Here is a 17,687-nt window from a genome sequence, read left to right as displayed (position 1 = left end):
TTAAAAACAATTATGAAAAGTTATGGCGTAAAATGGACGAAGATATGATAAAATGGAATAAGCTTAATTTGTCACTGCTTGGTAGAACAGCTGCAATTAAGATGAACATTTTGCCGAGAATAATGTATTTGTTTCAAACTATTCCGATTGTGAAAGACAGTAAACAATTTAATAAATGGCAAAGAAAGATTTCAGAATTTGTATGGGCCGGGAAAAAACCAAGGATTAAAATGAAAGTTTTAACAGATGCTAAAGAAAGAGGAGGATTTCAACTACCAGATTTAAGATTATATCATGAAGCAGTTTGTCTAGTGTGGATAAAAGATTGGGTGACGCTGTTGAATAAAAAACTTTTAACGTTGGAATGTCATGGAAATAAATTCGGCTGGCACGCTTATATGTACTATGGAAAAAAAAGTTGGATGGTTTTTTTTCTCACCGTTATATAAGAAATAATCTACTAAATATTTGGACGAAGTACAAGAAATATGGTGATGAGTGAAAACCACTATGGATAGTGCCAGCAGAAGTAATAAGAATAACAGCTGAGACAGGAGAGGAAAAAGGGATGTCATATAATCAATTATTAAAAATACAAAGCGGTAAAGTAGAATTGAAAACTGCTGAAGAGTTGAATAATAAATATGATTAGTTTCAAATGCAACAGATAAAAAGTTTGGTGGAAAGCGATGTTAAAACTGAAGGAATAAGACGAGAACAAAGAGAAATGGAAAAAAATCTGCTTGGAGATAATGGAAAATTAATTTCGAAAATCTATAAGTTACTTTTAAAATGGTCTATGGCAGATGAAGTAGTGAAATCTCAAATGATTAAGTGGGCAATTAATGTAAATAAAGAAATACAGATGGACACATGGGAATATTTGTGGAAGAATTCTATGAAACTCTCAACATGTCAGAGTATTAAATAAAATTGTTTTAAGATGATGTACAGATGGTATATGACTCCTAAAAAGTTGGCAAAGATGAACAATAAGATGCCAGATAGATGTTGGAAATGTAAAAAACATGAAGGTTCTTTCTACCATATGTGGTGGACTTGTGAAAGAGCGAAAAAGTATTGGCAGATGATTCAACAAGAGATTTCTAAGATCTTGGGATACAAATTTAACAAAGTTGCAGAGACTTTTCTGTTGGGATTACAAATGGAAAAATTTTCAAAAGAAGATAGAACTTTAATCTGGTACTTGCTCTCAGCTGCTAGGACATTGTATGCGCAGTTGTGGAAGCAAGAAAAAATACCAGAGAAATGGGATTGGATTGTAAAAGTTATGACATGGAGTGAAATGGACAAGTTAACAAGAACATTAAGAGGCTATGATTTAGAAGTATTTAAGATGGAGTGGAAAAAATTCAGAAGATACGTAGAAAAAGAGTGGAAAATAAAAGGACATTGGACAATTTTTGATAATGACTAAGTACAAGAGGGAGGAGGATATTAATTTTGGTTCTTATTAATTAAGGGTACCTTTAATATTAAGATTTTAAGTATATAACACCGGCGGGGGGTCAAATAACGGGGGGAGGGGTGGGTAGAAAGTAATATATGGGATAGATAAAAAAGTAATTATTAATGGTGTAAGAAATTGAATTTATTACCATATGTTACTAATAAAATTGTTTGAAGGGAAGGGTACCCCCTGACTTTTTAAAAAGCCCCCTGACTTGTAAAATCCTGGCTACGGTCCTGATGGCACTATTCCTTGCTGAGGTCCCTCCCTTTCCCAAACCCCACCCTTCCCAGGCAACACACAGTTGGAGTTGATAACCCTACTGCAAGCCAGGAAAGTCCGCCTACCCACCGGTGTCTCGCTGCTGTAAGCAATGATCTCCAGCACCGAATTCCTCTCATAAGTCTCGACGCCAGAAAGGTCGTAGAGAGAGGAATGGACCGGCCCATATGCCCATTCGGTGAACTTCCGTGACAGGTGCCGGCACTCCGGCTCTTTGATCTCTCGCCTAAGAATGTAGGCAAAGATCTAAGCAGAAAAAAAGGATGAGCAGGATCAGGTGGAGGGTTCGGGGAGCCAAATCCCGGCAAATCAAAGCAAAAGATCAACGCAAGGACGGACGCCCCAACTGGCCCTTTTGTATCTTTCCCCCTTTCTGTAAATCTTCTCATTTCACCCATTTTCATTGCTGCTGTTCCCAGTTCCTTTCTCTCTTGTGAGTCATTTTTACACTGAATCGGTGACTAAAAACCAACAGGAAAATTGTATGAATTTAACAGGGAAAACTCATAGTACTCCTCAGGGGCTTGATTCACAAAAAAGTAAAGCAAGACTGAAAATTAATACAGTAGAGTTGTAAAATTCAGTCGCTAGTGAACTATGAGTGAGTGCTTTTGGTGGACCCTTTCTTACAAGAAATAATCTGCTGTAACCAGAACAGGAAAGGAAAGGTCCCCTGTGCAAGCATCAGTCGTTTCCGACTCTGGGGTGACGTTGCTTTCACAACGTTTTCACGGCAGACTTTTTTACAGGGTGGTTTGCCATTGCCTTCCCCAGTCTTTTACACCTCCCCCCCAGCAAGCTGGGGACTCATCTGACTGACCTCGGAAGGATGGAAGGCTGAGTCAACCTTGGGCCGGCTACCTGAACCCAGGTCGTGAGCAGAGAGTTCAGATCACAGTACTGCAGTACTGCTGCTTTACCACTCTGCGCCACAAGGGTCTGCTAAATAATGTTGTTCTACTCCACTTCAGTAACAATTTGCGAATGGATTTTGATATTTTACACAGTAAAATCCAGTTGCAAAGTGCACTGAAAGTGTCTTGTTTTGTGTATGGGAAAGCACAGTCCCGCAGCTGTAAATCGTTCATATATGAACTGGAATGGAACGGGAATTGAGTGAGATGGCGGCTAAGGTTGCAGATGATACCAATTATTCAGGATGGTGAAAACCAAGGCAGACTGTGAAGAGCTCCAGAAGGATCTCTCTAAATTGGGTGAGTGGGCAACAATGTGGTAAATTAAGCCTCTAAGCTGTAGTCTTGTGAGCAAAAATTCTACCTTGTGAGCTACTGGCAGGGGTGGAATTCTAGCAGGAGCTCCTTTGCATATCAGGCCACACACCCCTGATGTAGCCAATCCTCCAAGAGCTTATGAAAAAGAACCTTGTAAGCTCTTGGAGGATTGGGATGTGTGGCCATCAGGGGTGTGTGGCCTAATGTGCAAAGGAGCTCCTGCTAGAATTCCACCTCTGGCTACTGGCATTAAAGTTGTGAGCTACTGCATAAATTATTGTGCTCTGGGGCTATTTTTCCTGAGCTAAGACAAAAAGGTGTGAGCTGGAGGCTAAAAATCTGTAAGCTAGTTCATGCTAGCTCAAAAAGGATATTGCAGAACTGGAACAAGTGCAGAAGGTAGCAATGCCAACCCCCAGGTGGGGGTGGGGGATCCCCCGATTTGGAGGCCTCCCTCTGCTTCAGGGTCATCAGAAAGCAGGGAAATATCTGCTGGGCACTCCATTATTCCCTATGGAGACCAATTCCCATAGGGTATAATGGAGAATTGATCTGTGTCTATCTGGGGCTCGGGGGAGGGGCTGTTTTTTGAGCTAGAGGCACCAAATTTGCAGCATAGCAGCCAATGACTCTCCTCAAAACAACCTCCAAGTTTCAAAAATATTGGACCATTCTATGAGCCCCAAAAGAAGGTGCCCCTATCCCTCATTATGTCCAATGGAGGGAAGGTGTTTAAAAGGTGTGCGGTGCCTTTAAATGTGATGGCCAGAACTCCCTTTGGAATTCAGTCATGCTTGTCCCAACCTTGCTCCTGGCTCCACCCCCAATGTCCCTTGACTCCACCCCAAAATCTCCTGTCTCCACCCCCAAAGTCCCCAGATATTTCTTGAATTGGACCTGGCAGAAGGTAACCAGCAGGGCTGGAATTCTAGCAGGAGCTCTTTTGCATATTAAGCCACACCCTCTGATGTAGCCAATCCTCCAAGAGCTTACAAAAAAGACCCTTGTAAGCTCTTGGAGGATTGGCTACATCAGGGATGTGTGGCCTAATATGCAAAGGAGCTCCTGCTAGAATTCCACCCCTGGTAACCAGGAAAACTAAGTGCCTTCCATGAAGACAGTTTCAGAGGGCAGACATGTTGGTCTTCAGTAGGACAGTGAGTTTCAAGTCCAGAAGTGCATGAAAGACCCAACAAGAGGCTTACCCGGATCTTCCCATTCTTTGCTGCAAGGCTCAGTGGGGCCAGTCCTCGTCGGTTGGTGATCTCTTCCAACTTGAGGGTGGGGTTCATCTTGGCTCCCAGGATGAGGATGTCATTGTACATCTTAGTAACAAACTTGGTGTTGTCTTCTGTGTCATCGGCAACCTCCACCAGAGCGTGCAGAACTGTATTCCCCATGGAATCCTGCATGCCGATATCAGCCGGATGGTAGGGATTCTCCAGAAGGTATCTGACTATGTTGAGTTGGTTGGTGCAGGCTGCCAAGGAGAGCGGAAGTTCGCCTAATGGCATACAAGAGGGACCGTTACACAGGGACACATTCCAGATTCCTGCTTGGCAGGGTTATTTTTGTAGAAGGAACTCCTTTGCATATTAGGCCACACATCCCTGATGTGGTTAATCCTCCAAGAACTTCCAGGGCTCTTAGTAGAGGGCCTACTGTAAGCTCCAGGAGGATTGGCTACATCAGAGGGGTGTGGCCTAATATGCAAATGAGTTCCTGCTACAACAAAAGCCCTGCTGCTTGGGGGTCCCCCCTACTCACACCCACCAACCCATCTAAGGCAACTGAAGCGATTTCAAGTTAATCAACACAAAAAGCACCATCTTATCTCACTTATCACTTGCGCACACTGGACTTGTGAGATTTTATTTTTGCACTGTTTTCTGCTTTCCATTTCCTCTCTTGAATGTTTCTCATATCTTTTTTTGCCATTTTTAAACATGATTTGTGCATCTGTTGTACATAAATGACATTTTTAAAAAGTGATGTGGGGACTGTTGTGTATGCAATTCATTGAAGTGATGTTGGGTTGCTAGTTCTTGCCTGGCTCATTGGAGCTTCTAGGATTGAGCATGGGGACACCGGAACAATGGGAAGCAGGATTCTACTCTTCACCTTCACGGACCAATCATCAGCCCCCTGCTGGTTCAAATGGTCCAATGACGTTCTAGCGTGGGAACCTGAGTTGTATATAGTTGGCCCCATTGGCCCAGTTCTCCAGCCTTAGTTTACCTGTTATTATGCTGTATCACACCCACCAACCCAACTAAGGCAACTGAAGCTAATTCAATTTCATCAACACAAAAAGCACCGTCTTATCTCACTGATCACTTGTGCACACTGGACTTGTGAGACCGTCTCTTTCCATATATGCCCTGGAGGTTGCTTTGTTTGGCCTCCCAAGATCTTTTGGCGTTTAAAACAATGTATTAATAGCATATGGTAACGATGTCAAATTATATCGTTACAATCCCTAACCCATATGATATTTTTCTAACCCCCCCTCCCTCCTTTACTAGACTTCCGCTGATGTTATATACTTTAGTTCACTTATAAAGGTACCCTTAACCCATCAAAGTTCAATTTTCCCTTTTTCTTAAATTCATTGTTAAAAAATCGCCCAATGTCCTTTCAAATTCCACTCTTTTTCTATATATCCTCTAAATTTCTTCCATTCCCTCTTAAACACTTCCAAATCACAGTCTCTTAAAATTCTTGTTAGTTTATCCATCTCACTCCATGATAAAACTTTCACAATCCAGTCCCATTTCTTTGGGTTTTTTTCTTGTTTCCATAACTGCGCATATAATGTCCTAGCAGCTGAGAGCGAGTACCAAATTAAAGTTCTATCTTCTTTTGGAAATTTTTCCATTTGTAGTCCCAATAAAAAAGTCTCTGCTACTTTCTTAAAATCATATCCCAAAATTTGCGATATTTCTTGTTGTATCATCTGCCAAAACTTTTTCGCTTTTCCACAAGTCCACCACATATGGTAGAAAGAACCTTCATGTTTCTTACATTTCCAACATCTATCTGACATCTTTTTACTCATCTTTGCCAGTTTTTTCGGAGTCATATACCACCTATACATCATCTTGAAACAGTTCTCTTTAATACTCTGACATGTTGATATTTTCATCGAGTTCTTCCAAAGATATTCCCATGTATCCATTTGTATTTCCTTGTTTACATTAATTGCCCATTTAATCATTTGAGATTTTACTACTTCTTCGGTAGACCATTTCAACAATAATTTATATATTTTCGATATTAATTTTTCATTATCTCCAAGCAGAACCCTTTCCAATTCCGTTTGCTCACGTCTAATTCCAACAGATTTAATATCATTTTCCATCAAGCTTTTTATTTGTTGCATTTGAAACCAGTCATACTTGTTGTTTAACTCTTCTGCAGATTTTAATTCAACTTTATCACCTTGAATCTTTAGCAGTTGGTTGCATGACATCCCTCTCTCTTCATCAGAACCAGCTGTTATTTTTATTACTTCTGCTGGCACTATCCAAAGCCTCCCAAGATCTTTTGACCATTCCCGGCCCAAGAGATGCCTGTTTTGCCTCTACCAGGGCCAGGACCTTTTCGGTCCTGGCCCCGACCTGGTGGAATCAGCTTCCTATGGAGATCCAGGCCCTACCTCGCTTGTTTGGTGTAGTGGTTAAGAGCAAGTTTGGTGTAGTGGTTAAGTGTGTGGACTCTTATCTGGGAGAACCGGGTTTGATTCCCCACTCCTCCACTTGCACCTCCTAGCATGGCCTTGGGTCAGCCATAGCTCTTGCAGAGGTTGTCCTTGAAAGGGCAGCTGCTGTGAGAGCCCTCTCCAGCCCCACCCACCTCACAGGGTGTTTGTTGTGGGGGAGGAAGGTAAAGGAGATTGTGAGCCGCTCTGAGACTCTTCGGAGTGGAGGGCGGGATATAAATCCAATATCTTCTTCTTCTTCTTCTTCTTCTTCTTCTTCTTCTTCTTCTTCTTCTTCTTCTTCTTCTTCTTCACCTTTCGTAGGGCCTGTAAAACAGAGCAGTTCCGCCAGGCTTTTGGGTGAAGCGGCGGGTATCTATCAGTTGGCTTTCCCCACTGTACTATTCTGCTATACCATCCTGCTATATCATTTTGCGATACCATCTTGCTGGACCATCCTGTTGTACTTTTACTAAATATTGTAATTGGTTTTCATTGTGATGTTACTGTGATCTTATTGTGATTTTATTATTACTTCTGATGTACTCCACTCTGAGCCCTCACTGGGGAATGGGCGGGATATAAATTAAATAATAATAAATAATAACAATAATATCACTAATAAAGAGCTTTGATCACTATCCAATGAGTTTCCAAAAGCATCTAACCCAGGTACAGTTGCCAACTCAAGGTTGAGAAATTTCTGGAGATTTGTGGGGTGGAGCCTAAGGGCAGAAGGGTTTGTGGAAGTGGGGGACCTCCATGGGGTGTAATGCCCCACAGTCCACTGCCCCAGAGCAGCCATTTTCTTTAAGGGAGCTGATCTGTGTCATCTCGAAATCATTTCTAATTCCAGGAGATTTCCAGGCCCACCTGGCAACCCTATGTAAGGCAGCAACAGCAGCAACAAAAACAGGCAAAATGTAAATGCTGGCCATGGCAAAGCAGCGATTCAAAAAGAAACAAAGGACGGCAGCTTGGCTCATCCCTACTTCTGCGGGGAGTCCTACCAAAATAAAATCCTGGCCTCCCTTTGATCTTCTTGAAGAACTCCCCATGGGCTTTGGCATGGACGTCAGCCCCGTTCTTGACCAGCAGCTTCACCAAATGGATGTTTCGTCTCTCAATGGCGATGTGGAGGGCAGTTTGACCTAAAAAAAGTCACCCGTTAGAGGACACACAGGAAGCATCACGTAGAGGGGCACCTGTGGAAATAATGCTTATTCCATGGCGAAAGGACTAAAGAACATCCACCACCAGTAAATACAAGCATTACCCAACGCAGTTTCATATGTGGGAGGGACGGTGGCTCAGTGGTAGAGCAACTGCTTGGGAAGCAGAAGGTCCCAGGTTCGGTCCCTGGCATCTCCAACTAAAAAGGATCCAGGCAAATAGGTGTGAAAAACCTCAGCTTGAGACCCTGGAGAGCCGCTGCCAGTCTGAGTAGACCATACTGACTTTGATGGACCCAGGGTCTGATTCAGTATAAGGCAGCTTCATATGTTCAATTATTAATTAATAGATTGCTACATAAATCTCCGTATGAACTGGCAGAGCACTGGAAGGGGAGAAGTGTGGTCTTTGTTTTCAGATGATACGTATAAGTCTTGTGGGGAGAGAAGGCAGCATGGTATAGCCTGATCTCTTCAGATCTCAGAAGCTAAGCAGGGTCCATACTTGGAAGGGAGACCACCAAGGAAGACTCTGCAGAGGAAGGCAACGGCCAACCACCTCTGCTCCTCACTTGCCTCAAAAGCCCCTTTCTGGGATCGCCATCAGTCATCTGTGAATTGACGGCAGTTTACACACACCCACAAGTGTTGCAGTAGACACCATCTTAGAAGAGGCATTCCTTCCTTTGTGCCAGGAAATGCTTCTTCCAAGATGGCACTTTCCTCTCTGTAGGACTTGAATTTGAAACCAATCCATTTTAAAATATCTGTTTCCCCATCCGTTTATAACCATTCTGTCTATAACCATTTCAAGAGAGTCAGCAGGTTTTATTTGCTTCCTCTAAATAAATAGTAGATTAAAAATTAAGGACATAAGAGAAGCCATGTTGGGTCAGCCTAGTGGCCCATCTGGTTGAACATATGAAGCTGCCTTCTACTGAATCAGACCCTCAGTCCCTCAAAGTCGGTATTGTCTACCCAGGCTGGCAGTGGCTCTCCAGCGTCTCAAGCTGAGGTTTTTCATGCCTACTTGCCTGGACCCTTTTTAGTTAGAGATGCTGGGGATTGAACCTGGGACGATCTGATGCTCTACCACTGAGCCAACGCCAAGAGGTTCAACACTCTGTGCCTCACAGTGGCCAAAACCTAGGTGCCATCAGGAGGTCCACCACTGGGGCCAGAACTCCAGAAGCCCTCCCACCGTTGCCTCCCAAGCACCAAGAATACAGAGCAACACTGCCCCAGACATAAGAACATAAGAGAAGCCGTGTTGGATCAGGCCAATGGCCCAACACTCTATGTCACACAGTGGCTAAAACCCAGGGGCCTTCAGGAGGTCCACCATTGGAGCCCGAGCTCCAGAAGCCCTCCTTCTGTTGCTCCCCAGGCACCAAGAATACAGAAAATAACTGCCCCAGTGTAGTGTTTAATCTATATTGTTGCAGTATCTGTGGTTTTATTTGTGATGTTTTGAAATCTGTTGTTTTGAGATAGGCATTCTAGTCCACTACAAAATGTCTGAAGAGACTGTGCCACAGACACTTCCATCCGGCAAGTGTATCCATGACATTTTTATCCTGCCCTCCTTGCAGGATGGCCTATACTGTTCCTTCTCCATTTTATTTTCACATGAGAGGCACGGGGAGACATAAACTTTGGAAGGAAAAAATGGAAACAGGGAAACCCAATTAATGACTTTTTTAAAAACTCAAAATATGAACATGCTTAAAATATTAGAATAAAGCTTGCGTCCAGTGGCACCTTTAAGACCAACAAAGTTTTATTCAAGGTATGAGCTTTTGTGTGCATGCAGCAATGTAAACCCGAAAAAACAGGATTACGTTGCCGAGTGTCAAATTGGGGGTTGCCCTGGCGAAAAATGGTGACACGGAGCAGCTTGTGCAAAATCGCTAAGCTTGCTCTGAACATAAGAACATAAGAGAAGCCATGTTGGATCAGGCCAATGGCCCATCTAGTCCAACACTCTGTGTCACCCAGTGGCCAAAAATACACACACACACACACACATATATATATATACACACTGTGGCTAATAGCCACTGATGGACCTCTGCTCCATATTTTTATCTAACCTCCTCTTGAAGCTGGCTATGCTTGTAGCTGCCACCACCTCCTGTGGCAGTGAATTCCACATGTTAATCAACAACAACAACAACAACACATTTTATTTATATCCCACCCTCCCCGCCGGAGCAGGCTCAGGGCGGCTCACAACAAAATTCGATTAAATTATACATTGAGTTAAAATATATTAAATTATAACTAACAGTATAAACCAGCAGGTAATTAAAAACTATTAAAATTCTAAAAACAAAGGTAAATGTTAATAGGTTGATATGATGGTGCTATTCAGATGGTGAATTTACTTAGCAACTTACTCAGTAAAAGCCATTCGAAAGAGAACGGTCTTGCAGGCCCTGCGGAACGGTTCAAAGATCCGCAGGGCCCGCATTTCTTCTGGAAGCTGATTCCACAGCTGTGGAGCCATAACAGAGAAAGCCCGGGTACGGGTACTCTGGAGTTTTACATCTTTTGGCCCGGGAATAGTCAGCAGGTTTTTCCCTGCTGACCTCAGTGCTCTCTGGGGTTCATACGGGGAGAGACGGTCCCTAAGGTAGGCAGGTCCATATAGGGCTTTAAAGGTGATAACCAGCACTTTGTAACGAATCCGGTATGTAACTGGCAGCCAGTGCAGTTCGCACAGCCCCGGCTGTACGTGCTCCAGGTTTGGGAGCCCCAGCAACAATCTGGCAGCCGCGTTCTGCACTAGCTGCAGCTTCCGGGTTCGGCACAGAGGCAGCCCCATGTAGAGGGCATTACAGTAATCTAATCTCGAGGTGACCGTTGCATGGATCACTGTTGCCAGGTCCTGACGCTCTAGGAAGGGGGCCAACTGCCTTGCCCGCCTCAGATGAAAAAAGGCAGACTTGGCAGTAGCTGCTATCTGGGCCTCCATTGATAATGAAGGCTCCAATAGGACTCCGAGGCTTCTGACTCGGTGCGCCGCTTTCAATGGCGCCCCGTCAAAGACCGGAAGAGGTATTTCCACCCCCCCCCCCCAAGAGCACCCCGACCCAAGCAAAGGACCTCTGTCTTCACTGGATTCAGTTTCAACCCACTCAGCCTTAACCAAGTTGCCACGGCCTGCAATGCCAGGTCCAAATTCTCTGGGACGCAGCCAGGCCGGCCGTCCATTAGCAAATAGAGCTGGGTGTCATCTGCATACTGGTGACACCCAAGCCCATACCTCCTGGCAATCTGGGCAAGGGGGCGCATATAGATGTTGAATAGCATCGGGGAGAGAACTGCTCCCTGAGGCACCCCACAATATAGTGTGCGTCTCTGGGAGAGTTCACCCCCGATAGCCACCCTCTGTCCCCGATCCTCGAGGAAGGAGGAAAGCCATTGAAGGGCCGACCCCCTAACCCCAACATCGGCGAGGCGGTGGGTCAGTAGCCGATGGTCGACCGTGTCGAACGCGGCCGACAGGTCTAACAACATCAGCACCGCCACACCACTTCGATCCAGATGCCGTTGAAGGTCATCTGCCAAGGTGACTAGCACTGTCTCCGTCCCATGGCCTGGGCGAAAGCCGGACTGGCAAGGGTCTAGGACGGAAGCGTCATCCAGAAAGCCCTGCAACTGCAGTGCCACAGCCCTCTCTATAATTTTACCTAAAAACGGTAAATTCGAGACCGGTCGGTAGTTTGCCAATTCGGCCGGGTCTGCTGTACTTTTTTTCAAGAGGGGACGGACCAAGGACTCTTTTAGGGACGTTGGGAAGCACCCCTCCAGGAGGGATCTATTTATGATGTCCCGTAAAGGACATCTGAGCTCCCTCTGGCAAGATTTAATTAGCCAAGAGGGGCATGGGTCCAAATCACAAGTTGTTGGGCGCGCAGAGGAGAGAATTCCATCAACTTCCTCCAGGCTGAGTGGATTGAAGTGATCCAGAACTAAACCAGAAGACAGGCACGGAGCCTCCAGTTCATGTACTGCATCCAATGTGATGGGCAGGTCCTGGCGGAGCAACGTGATTTTGTCCGCAAAATATTTCGCAAAAGCCTCACAGCCTATTTCCAATTCTCTAACGTTTGGCCTGCCCTGGGGCAGTGTAGTTTAACATCCAATTATTTTAAACAATTGTGCTGGGCGCGAATTTGCGGACGCAATCTTGGCTGCGAAGTAATTTTTCTTCGCAGCCTTGACTGCCATCTCATAAGATCTCATAAGTGCTTTATAAGATGTTCTCGCCGCTTCGTCACGAGTGCGCCGCCACTGCCTCTCTAGTCGTCTAAGCCCTTGTTTCAGCTGGCGTAACTCCAAGGTATACCATGGAGCCAGCTTCGAACGAGGGCGCAGAGGACGTCAAGGTGCAATTTTGTTGATTGCCCCAGACAGCCGATCTTGCCAGGCATTAACTAGGGCATCAAGGGAATCGCCAGGGAGCCTTTGGGTGAAGAAGTACCCTTTGGGTGAAGAAGTACCTTCTTTTATCCATTCTAACCCGACTGCTCAGCAATTTCATTGAATGCCCACAAGTTCTTGTATTGTGAGAAAGGGAGAAAAGTACTTCTTTCTCTACTTTCTCCATCCCATGCATAATCTTGTAAACCTCTATCATGTCACCCCGCAGTCAATGTTTCTCCAAGCTAAAGAGCCCCAAGCATTTTAACCTTTCTTCATAGGGAAAGTGTTCCAAACCTTTAATCATTCTAGTTGCCCTTTTCTGCACTTTTTCCAATGCTATGATATCCTTTTTGAGGTGCGGTGAACAGAATTGCACATAGTATTCCAAATGAGACCGCACCATCGATTTATACAGGGGTATTATGATACTGGCTGATTTGCTTTCAAAATTCCCTTCCTAATAATTCCCAGCATGGCGTTGGCCTTTTTTTATTGCAAACGCACACTGTCTTGACGTTTTCAGTGAGTTATCTACCACGACCCTAAGATCTCTCTCTTGGTCAGTCTCTGCCAGTTCACACCCCATCAACTTCTATTTGTAGCTAGGATTCTTGGCCCCAATGTGCATTACTTTGCACTTGGCAACATTGAACCTCATCTGCCACGTTGACGCCCACTCACCCAGCCTCGACAGATCCCTTTGGAGTTCCTCACAATCCTCTCTGGTTCTCACCACCCTGAACAATTTAGTGTCATCTACAAACTTGGCCACTTCACTGCTTACTCTCAACTCTAAATCATTTTTTTTATTATTATTTATTTTTATATCCCACCGTCTCCCGCCAAAGGCAGGCTCAGGGCGGCTCACAGGACATGGTGTATACCATGATTACAGTAAAATACAATCATTACTATAAAAACAGTTAGAATATAGTTAAGTTACATTCATAAATTAAGTTAAAAGTTAAATAAAACAGTTAAACCATTATAGATTATCAATTAAGGTGCTATGAACAAGTTAAAGAGCATGGGACCCAGTACTGAGCCCTGCGGCACTCCACTGCTTACCGTCCTCCACTGCGAAGACTGCCCATTTATACTCACTCTCTGCTTCCTATTAATTAGCCAGTTTTTGATCCACAAGAGGACCTGTCCTTTTACTCCATGACTCTTGAGCTTACTAAGGAGCCTTTGATGAGGAACTTGATCAAAAGCTTTCTGGAAGTCAAGGTAAACAATATCTATCAGGTCTCCTTTGTCCACGTGTTTGTTCACCCCCTCAAAGTAATGTAACAGGTTAGTGAGGCAAGATCTTCCCTTACAGAATCCATGCTGAGTATTCCTCAATAACTCATGTTCATCAATGTGCCTACTCATTCTGTCCTTGATAATGGTTTCTACCAACTTTCCCGATATTGAAGTCAGACTAACTGGCCTGTAGTTTCCCGGATCTCCTCTGAGAAAGGGAAAACTAAAAAGTCTTAGGCAGGGCTAAGTCTTCCCTTTCTCTAGTTTTCCCTTTTTAAAGATGGGGGTGACATTTGCTACCTTCCAGTCCTCAGGAACGGAGGCAGATTTCAATGGAAGATTACATATTTTTGTCAGAAGATCTGGAGAAAAAGGGAAGCCGGCCGTGGAGCAAGGTTAGTGCGAAATCAGTCTAACACTCTTACAGTATTTCCTCAAAGTATTTCCCTGATGCCCACCCTCCCACTTCCAGCATCCATTACTCATTAACACTGGGACAATATACAGGGACATAACACACAGCCTCTGTCATCTGGCAATAAAGGTAATGACCAGTTGCTTGTGGGCCAGATAAGAGCCCTGGACAGGCTGGTTCTAGCCAATGGGCTGTATGTTTGGCAGCTGTGCCTAAGACTTTCTAGTTTTCCCTTTCTCAGAAACAGAAGCCCTCTTGTGACTCTCTATCACCGCATTGGAAACGCACCTTTTACATTACCTAACATTCTAACAACTGTTTTGCATCGTTGCTGCCCGAAGCATCTACATTTGTTTCGGTGAGATGGGGTCTGGTGCTGCTGCTGCAACATTTTTCTCGAAACTAGTTTTGATCCAGTCATTTCTCTACAGGCATGTCAAACTTGTATTGTAGAAGTTTTCATGTGTTTTAAAAGACTCCTCCGAAAGCCACAAGGTGCATTAATTTGCATGAGAACAGACAACACTTGAAATGTTTACATATCATTGCTTGCCTCATCTTGTAATTTAAATTTGTATTGTTTTTGCAGCGTTGACACCATTTCCAAGCAATCGTATACATTTAACTACGCACTGGTATTCCAGCTCCCCTCTGATCAGAGACACTCCCCCCCCCCCCAAACTGAAATGCTTTCATCGGGAAATATAGAAGTTTGGCTATGCAAAATGAGCACAGCAAATCCACAAATGTAAAAGGAAAATAATTAAAGCGGAACGCTGACAGGCGATTTGAAAACTCTAAAACTCTGGATCAAACTGAATATAAAAACACCCTAAGTCTCTGCTCCATGAGATCCTTTAAGAGGGAAATGGATGGAATTGAACTAGGGACCCTCTGCGTTTAGCGCATGTCCTCTACTTACTGAGCCAGGCAGCCTCCCAAGCTCAATGATGCTCAGAATCCGTTCCGATCATCCCTCCCTCACCTTTGTAGTAGCTGTCCTTGTACTCAGAATTCACAAACTCCTTCAGGTTTTCAGTTTTCTCTGCTATCTCCAGTAACACAGGAATGGTGTCATTCTTAGCTCCGTGCAGATTCAACATGGCTTTCAACAGACATGTTTTCCCAGTTTCTGGCTCTGTAAACACAAAACAGGAACGCAGCAATAAGAAGGCAGCGCAAAGACGCCTTGGCAATAAGGTTGCCGATGCCATCCTTTGGGAGGGATGGTGGCTCAGTGGTAGAGCATGTGCTTGGGAAGCAGAAGGTCCCAAGTTCAATCCCCGGCATCTCCAACTAAAAAGGGTCCAGGCAAGTAGGTGTGAAAAACCTCAGCTTGAGACCTTAGAGAGCCGCTGCCAGCCTGAGCAGACAATACTGATTTGGATGGACCGAGGGTCTGATTCAGTATAAGGCAGCTTCATATGTTCATATAACCTCTGCGTGGGGCCTGGAGATGGGATCTCAAATTAGAGCTGATCTGCAGAGATCCGTCTCCCTGATCTCTTACAAACAGGAGTGCATAGATGTTTCCTGCAGTATGGGTGGGTGGGTAGCATTCTGTCTCCTCCAGTTTTCACTCCTCAATCACATGAACAGCCTGTAGTAACTAGGGCTGTCAACCTCCAGGTTATGGCTGAAGATCTCCTGTTGTTTCAACTAATCCCCAGGCAACAGAAATCAGTTCACCTGGAGAAAATGGCCACTCTGGAAGGTGGACTCTATGGCATTATACCTCACAGAAGTCCCTCCCTTCCACAAACCCTGTTGTCTTCAGATTCCACCCCCAGAATCTAAGTATTTCCCAAACCAAAGCTGGCGACAATACTCTGGTCTGAATTCTGCTCATCCCTTTCACCCCATTCATTGATTTTTTTTATGCATTCCTTGATTATTAGATCAAACTTTAAAAAAAAAACCTACTTAGGGAAGGGGGAGGGTGGTATTGTGATTGACACAAGCGTTGGCCAGTCAGCCGTGGGCACAGCCCTGCTCTGAGAATTGACTGATTGATTGACACAAGGGCTTTTTTTATCAGGAGCTCACAGGAACACAGTTCTGGCTGGCTTGGCACCAGAAGGTGTGGCCTATGATGCAAATGAGTTCCTGCTGTGATTTTTTGTAGAAAAGCCCAGCAGGAACTCATTTGCATACTAGGCCACACCTTCTGGCGCCAAGCCAGCCGGAACTGTGTTCCTGCGCGCTCCTGATCAAATGAAACAATGGTGACATCAGGGGGTGTGGCCTAATATGCAGATGAGTTCCTGTTGGGCTTATTCTATTTAAAAAAAAGCCCTGTAAGGGTCAACCAAACAGCACCGTGAAAGCCCCACTTCTGCCGCAAGCCAGAACAAAGTGTGCTTCCCCCAAATTCTATACAGGAGAGAAGACTGTACATACATCTGTCCAAAATGTAGCCAATCCAATTCACTACAACTGTGGCATACACAGGGCTTTTTTTGCGGCAGGAGCTCCTTTGCATATTAGGCCACACACCCCAGATGTAGCCAATCCTCCAAGAGCTTACCTCTTAGTACAAGGCCTATTGCAAACTCCAGGATTGGTTACATGGGGGGGGTGGCCTAATATGCAAAGGAGCTCCTGCTACAAAAAAAAGCCCTGCACATCAAGATGTGACTCAACACCCTACAAGAGCACCTCCCCACCTCCTGCAGCGATGCTCCCCTTCCAAATCCCAAGAGGCAACGGAGGCCCAATCCCTGCTACCTTTGAACTCATCATCTGTGAGTTGCTTTGATGTTTTCAGAAGATACGTCAGGAGGCCGTCCAGCTCGCTCAGATCCCCATTGGCCACTGCATCAAAGAGTCTCCTGCGGTCGTAGAGCTTGACAGACTTCTTGGCATGCCCATCGAGAGAATTAGTGTCCAGAAACCTGATGTGGGGAAAGGGGTTCGGGGTTATTGACATATGGAGGTGGTAGAATCATGCCACCGCCTTCCTTTACTGTACGGTTGTGACTTAGGCACCAGCTTTCAAGCACAAAGAACAATAGGGTTTTATACACTGCTTTTCTCCACCTCAAGGAGTCTCAAAGCAGCATACAGCCATATTCCCTTTTCCTTCCCACAACTGTTGAGGCAGGCGAGGCTGAGAGAGCTCTGAGAGAACTGTGCCTCGCCTTAGGTCACCCAGTTGGCTGTGTTTGGAGGAGGAGGCAATCAAACCTGGTTCTCCAGATTAGAGTCGGCTGCTCTTAACCGCTATACCACACTGACCACGAGCAGGTGGCTACAGATGCTGCTCTGCTCTCACACGTTTGAAAATGGACTTTCAATGCAGGACTTCTTTGCATGTTTTTCTGCCCGCCGGTTCTGACCCCATACGGCTTCAGTTTAACCCTGATTTCTGTAAACATTTTTGTCTTTTTCATTTTGCTTTTGCTTGTTTGTTTCCTTTTTCTTGGCTTTCTTGATTCTTTTGAGACCCCTTTTATTCATAATTGTTTTCTGGAAGTTGATTTTGAGTCACCTGTTTTCTCAGGCATAACTAGGGTTGCCAAGTCCCCCCCCCCCCCAGCCACCAGTGGGGGACTTGTGCGCATGGCACAATGACGTTACCCGTGACGTTGCACGCCAGCCACTCTAGGCGTTTCTGGGAAAGCTCTATGGATTTCCCCGATGCTCTAGCATTTTGGGAGGGGAAAACTCTATGGTACCTATTGTGTCATAGTTTTCTCTCCCAAATTGCCAGAGTGTCCGGGAAAACCATAGAGTT

At 44.9% G+C, this 17,687-nt stretch overlaps 1 protein-coding gene across 1 annotated transcript in view; it reads right to left on the bottom strand.

The window, feature by feature from the left end:
• Positions 1–17,687, bottom strand: part of TRPV1 (transient receptor potential cation channel subfamily V member 1) — a 58,052-nt gene that overhangs the window by 37,388 nt on the left and 2,977 nt on the right. The window contains exons 2-6 of the mRNA XM_060258975.1: positions 16,679–16,845; positions 14,937–15,089; positions 7,696–7,836; positions 4,191–4,489; positions 1,823–1,999 (exon numbers count right to left, since the gene is read on the bottom strand). Of these exons, the coding sequence (XP_060114958.1) occupies positions 1,823–1,999; positions 4,191–4,489; positions 7,696–7,836; positions 14,937–15,089; positions 16,679–16,845 (937 nt within the window). The remainder of the gene's footprint in view (positions 1–1,822; positions 2,000–4,190; positions 4,490–7,695; positions 7,837–14,936; positions 15,090–16,678; positions 16,846–17,687) is intronic.

This window comes from Heteronotia binoei, chromosome 18 (assembly GCF_032191835.1).
Source record: "Heteronotia binoei isolate CCM8104 ecotype False Entrance Well chromosome 18, APGP_CSIRO_Hbin_v1, whole genome shotgun sequence".
NCBI classification, from domain to species: Eukaryota; Metazoa; Chordata; class Lepidosauria; order Squamata; family Gekkonidae; genus Heteronotia; species Heteronotia binoei.
This window is presented reverse-complemented; position numbering and strand designations above follow the sequence as displayed.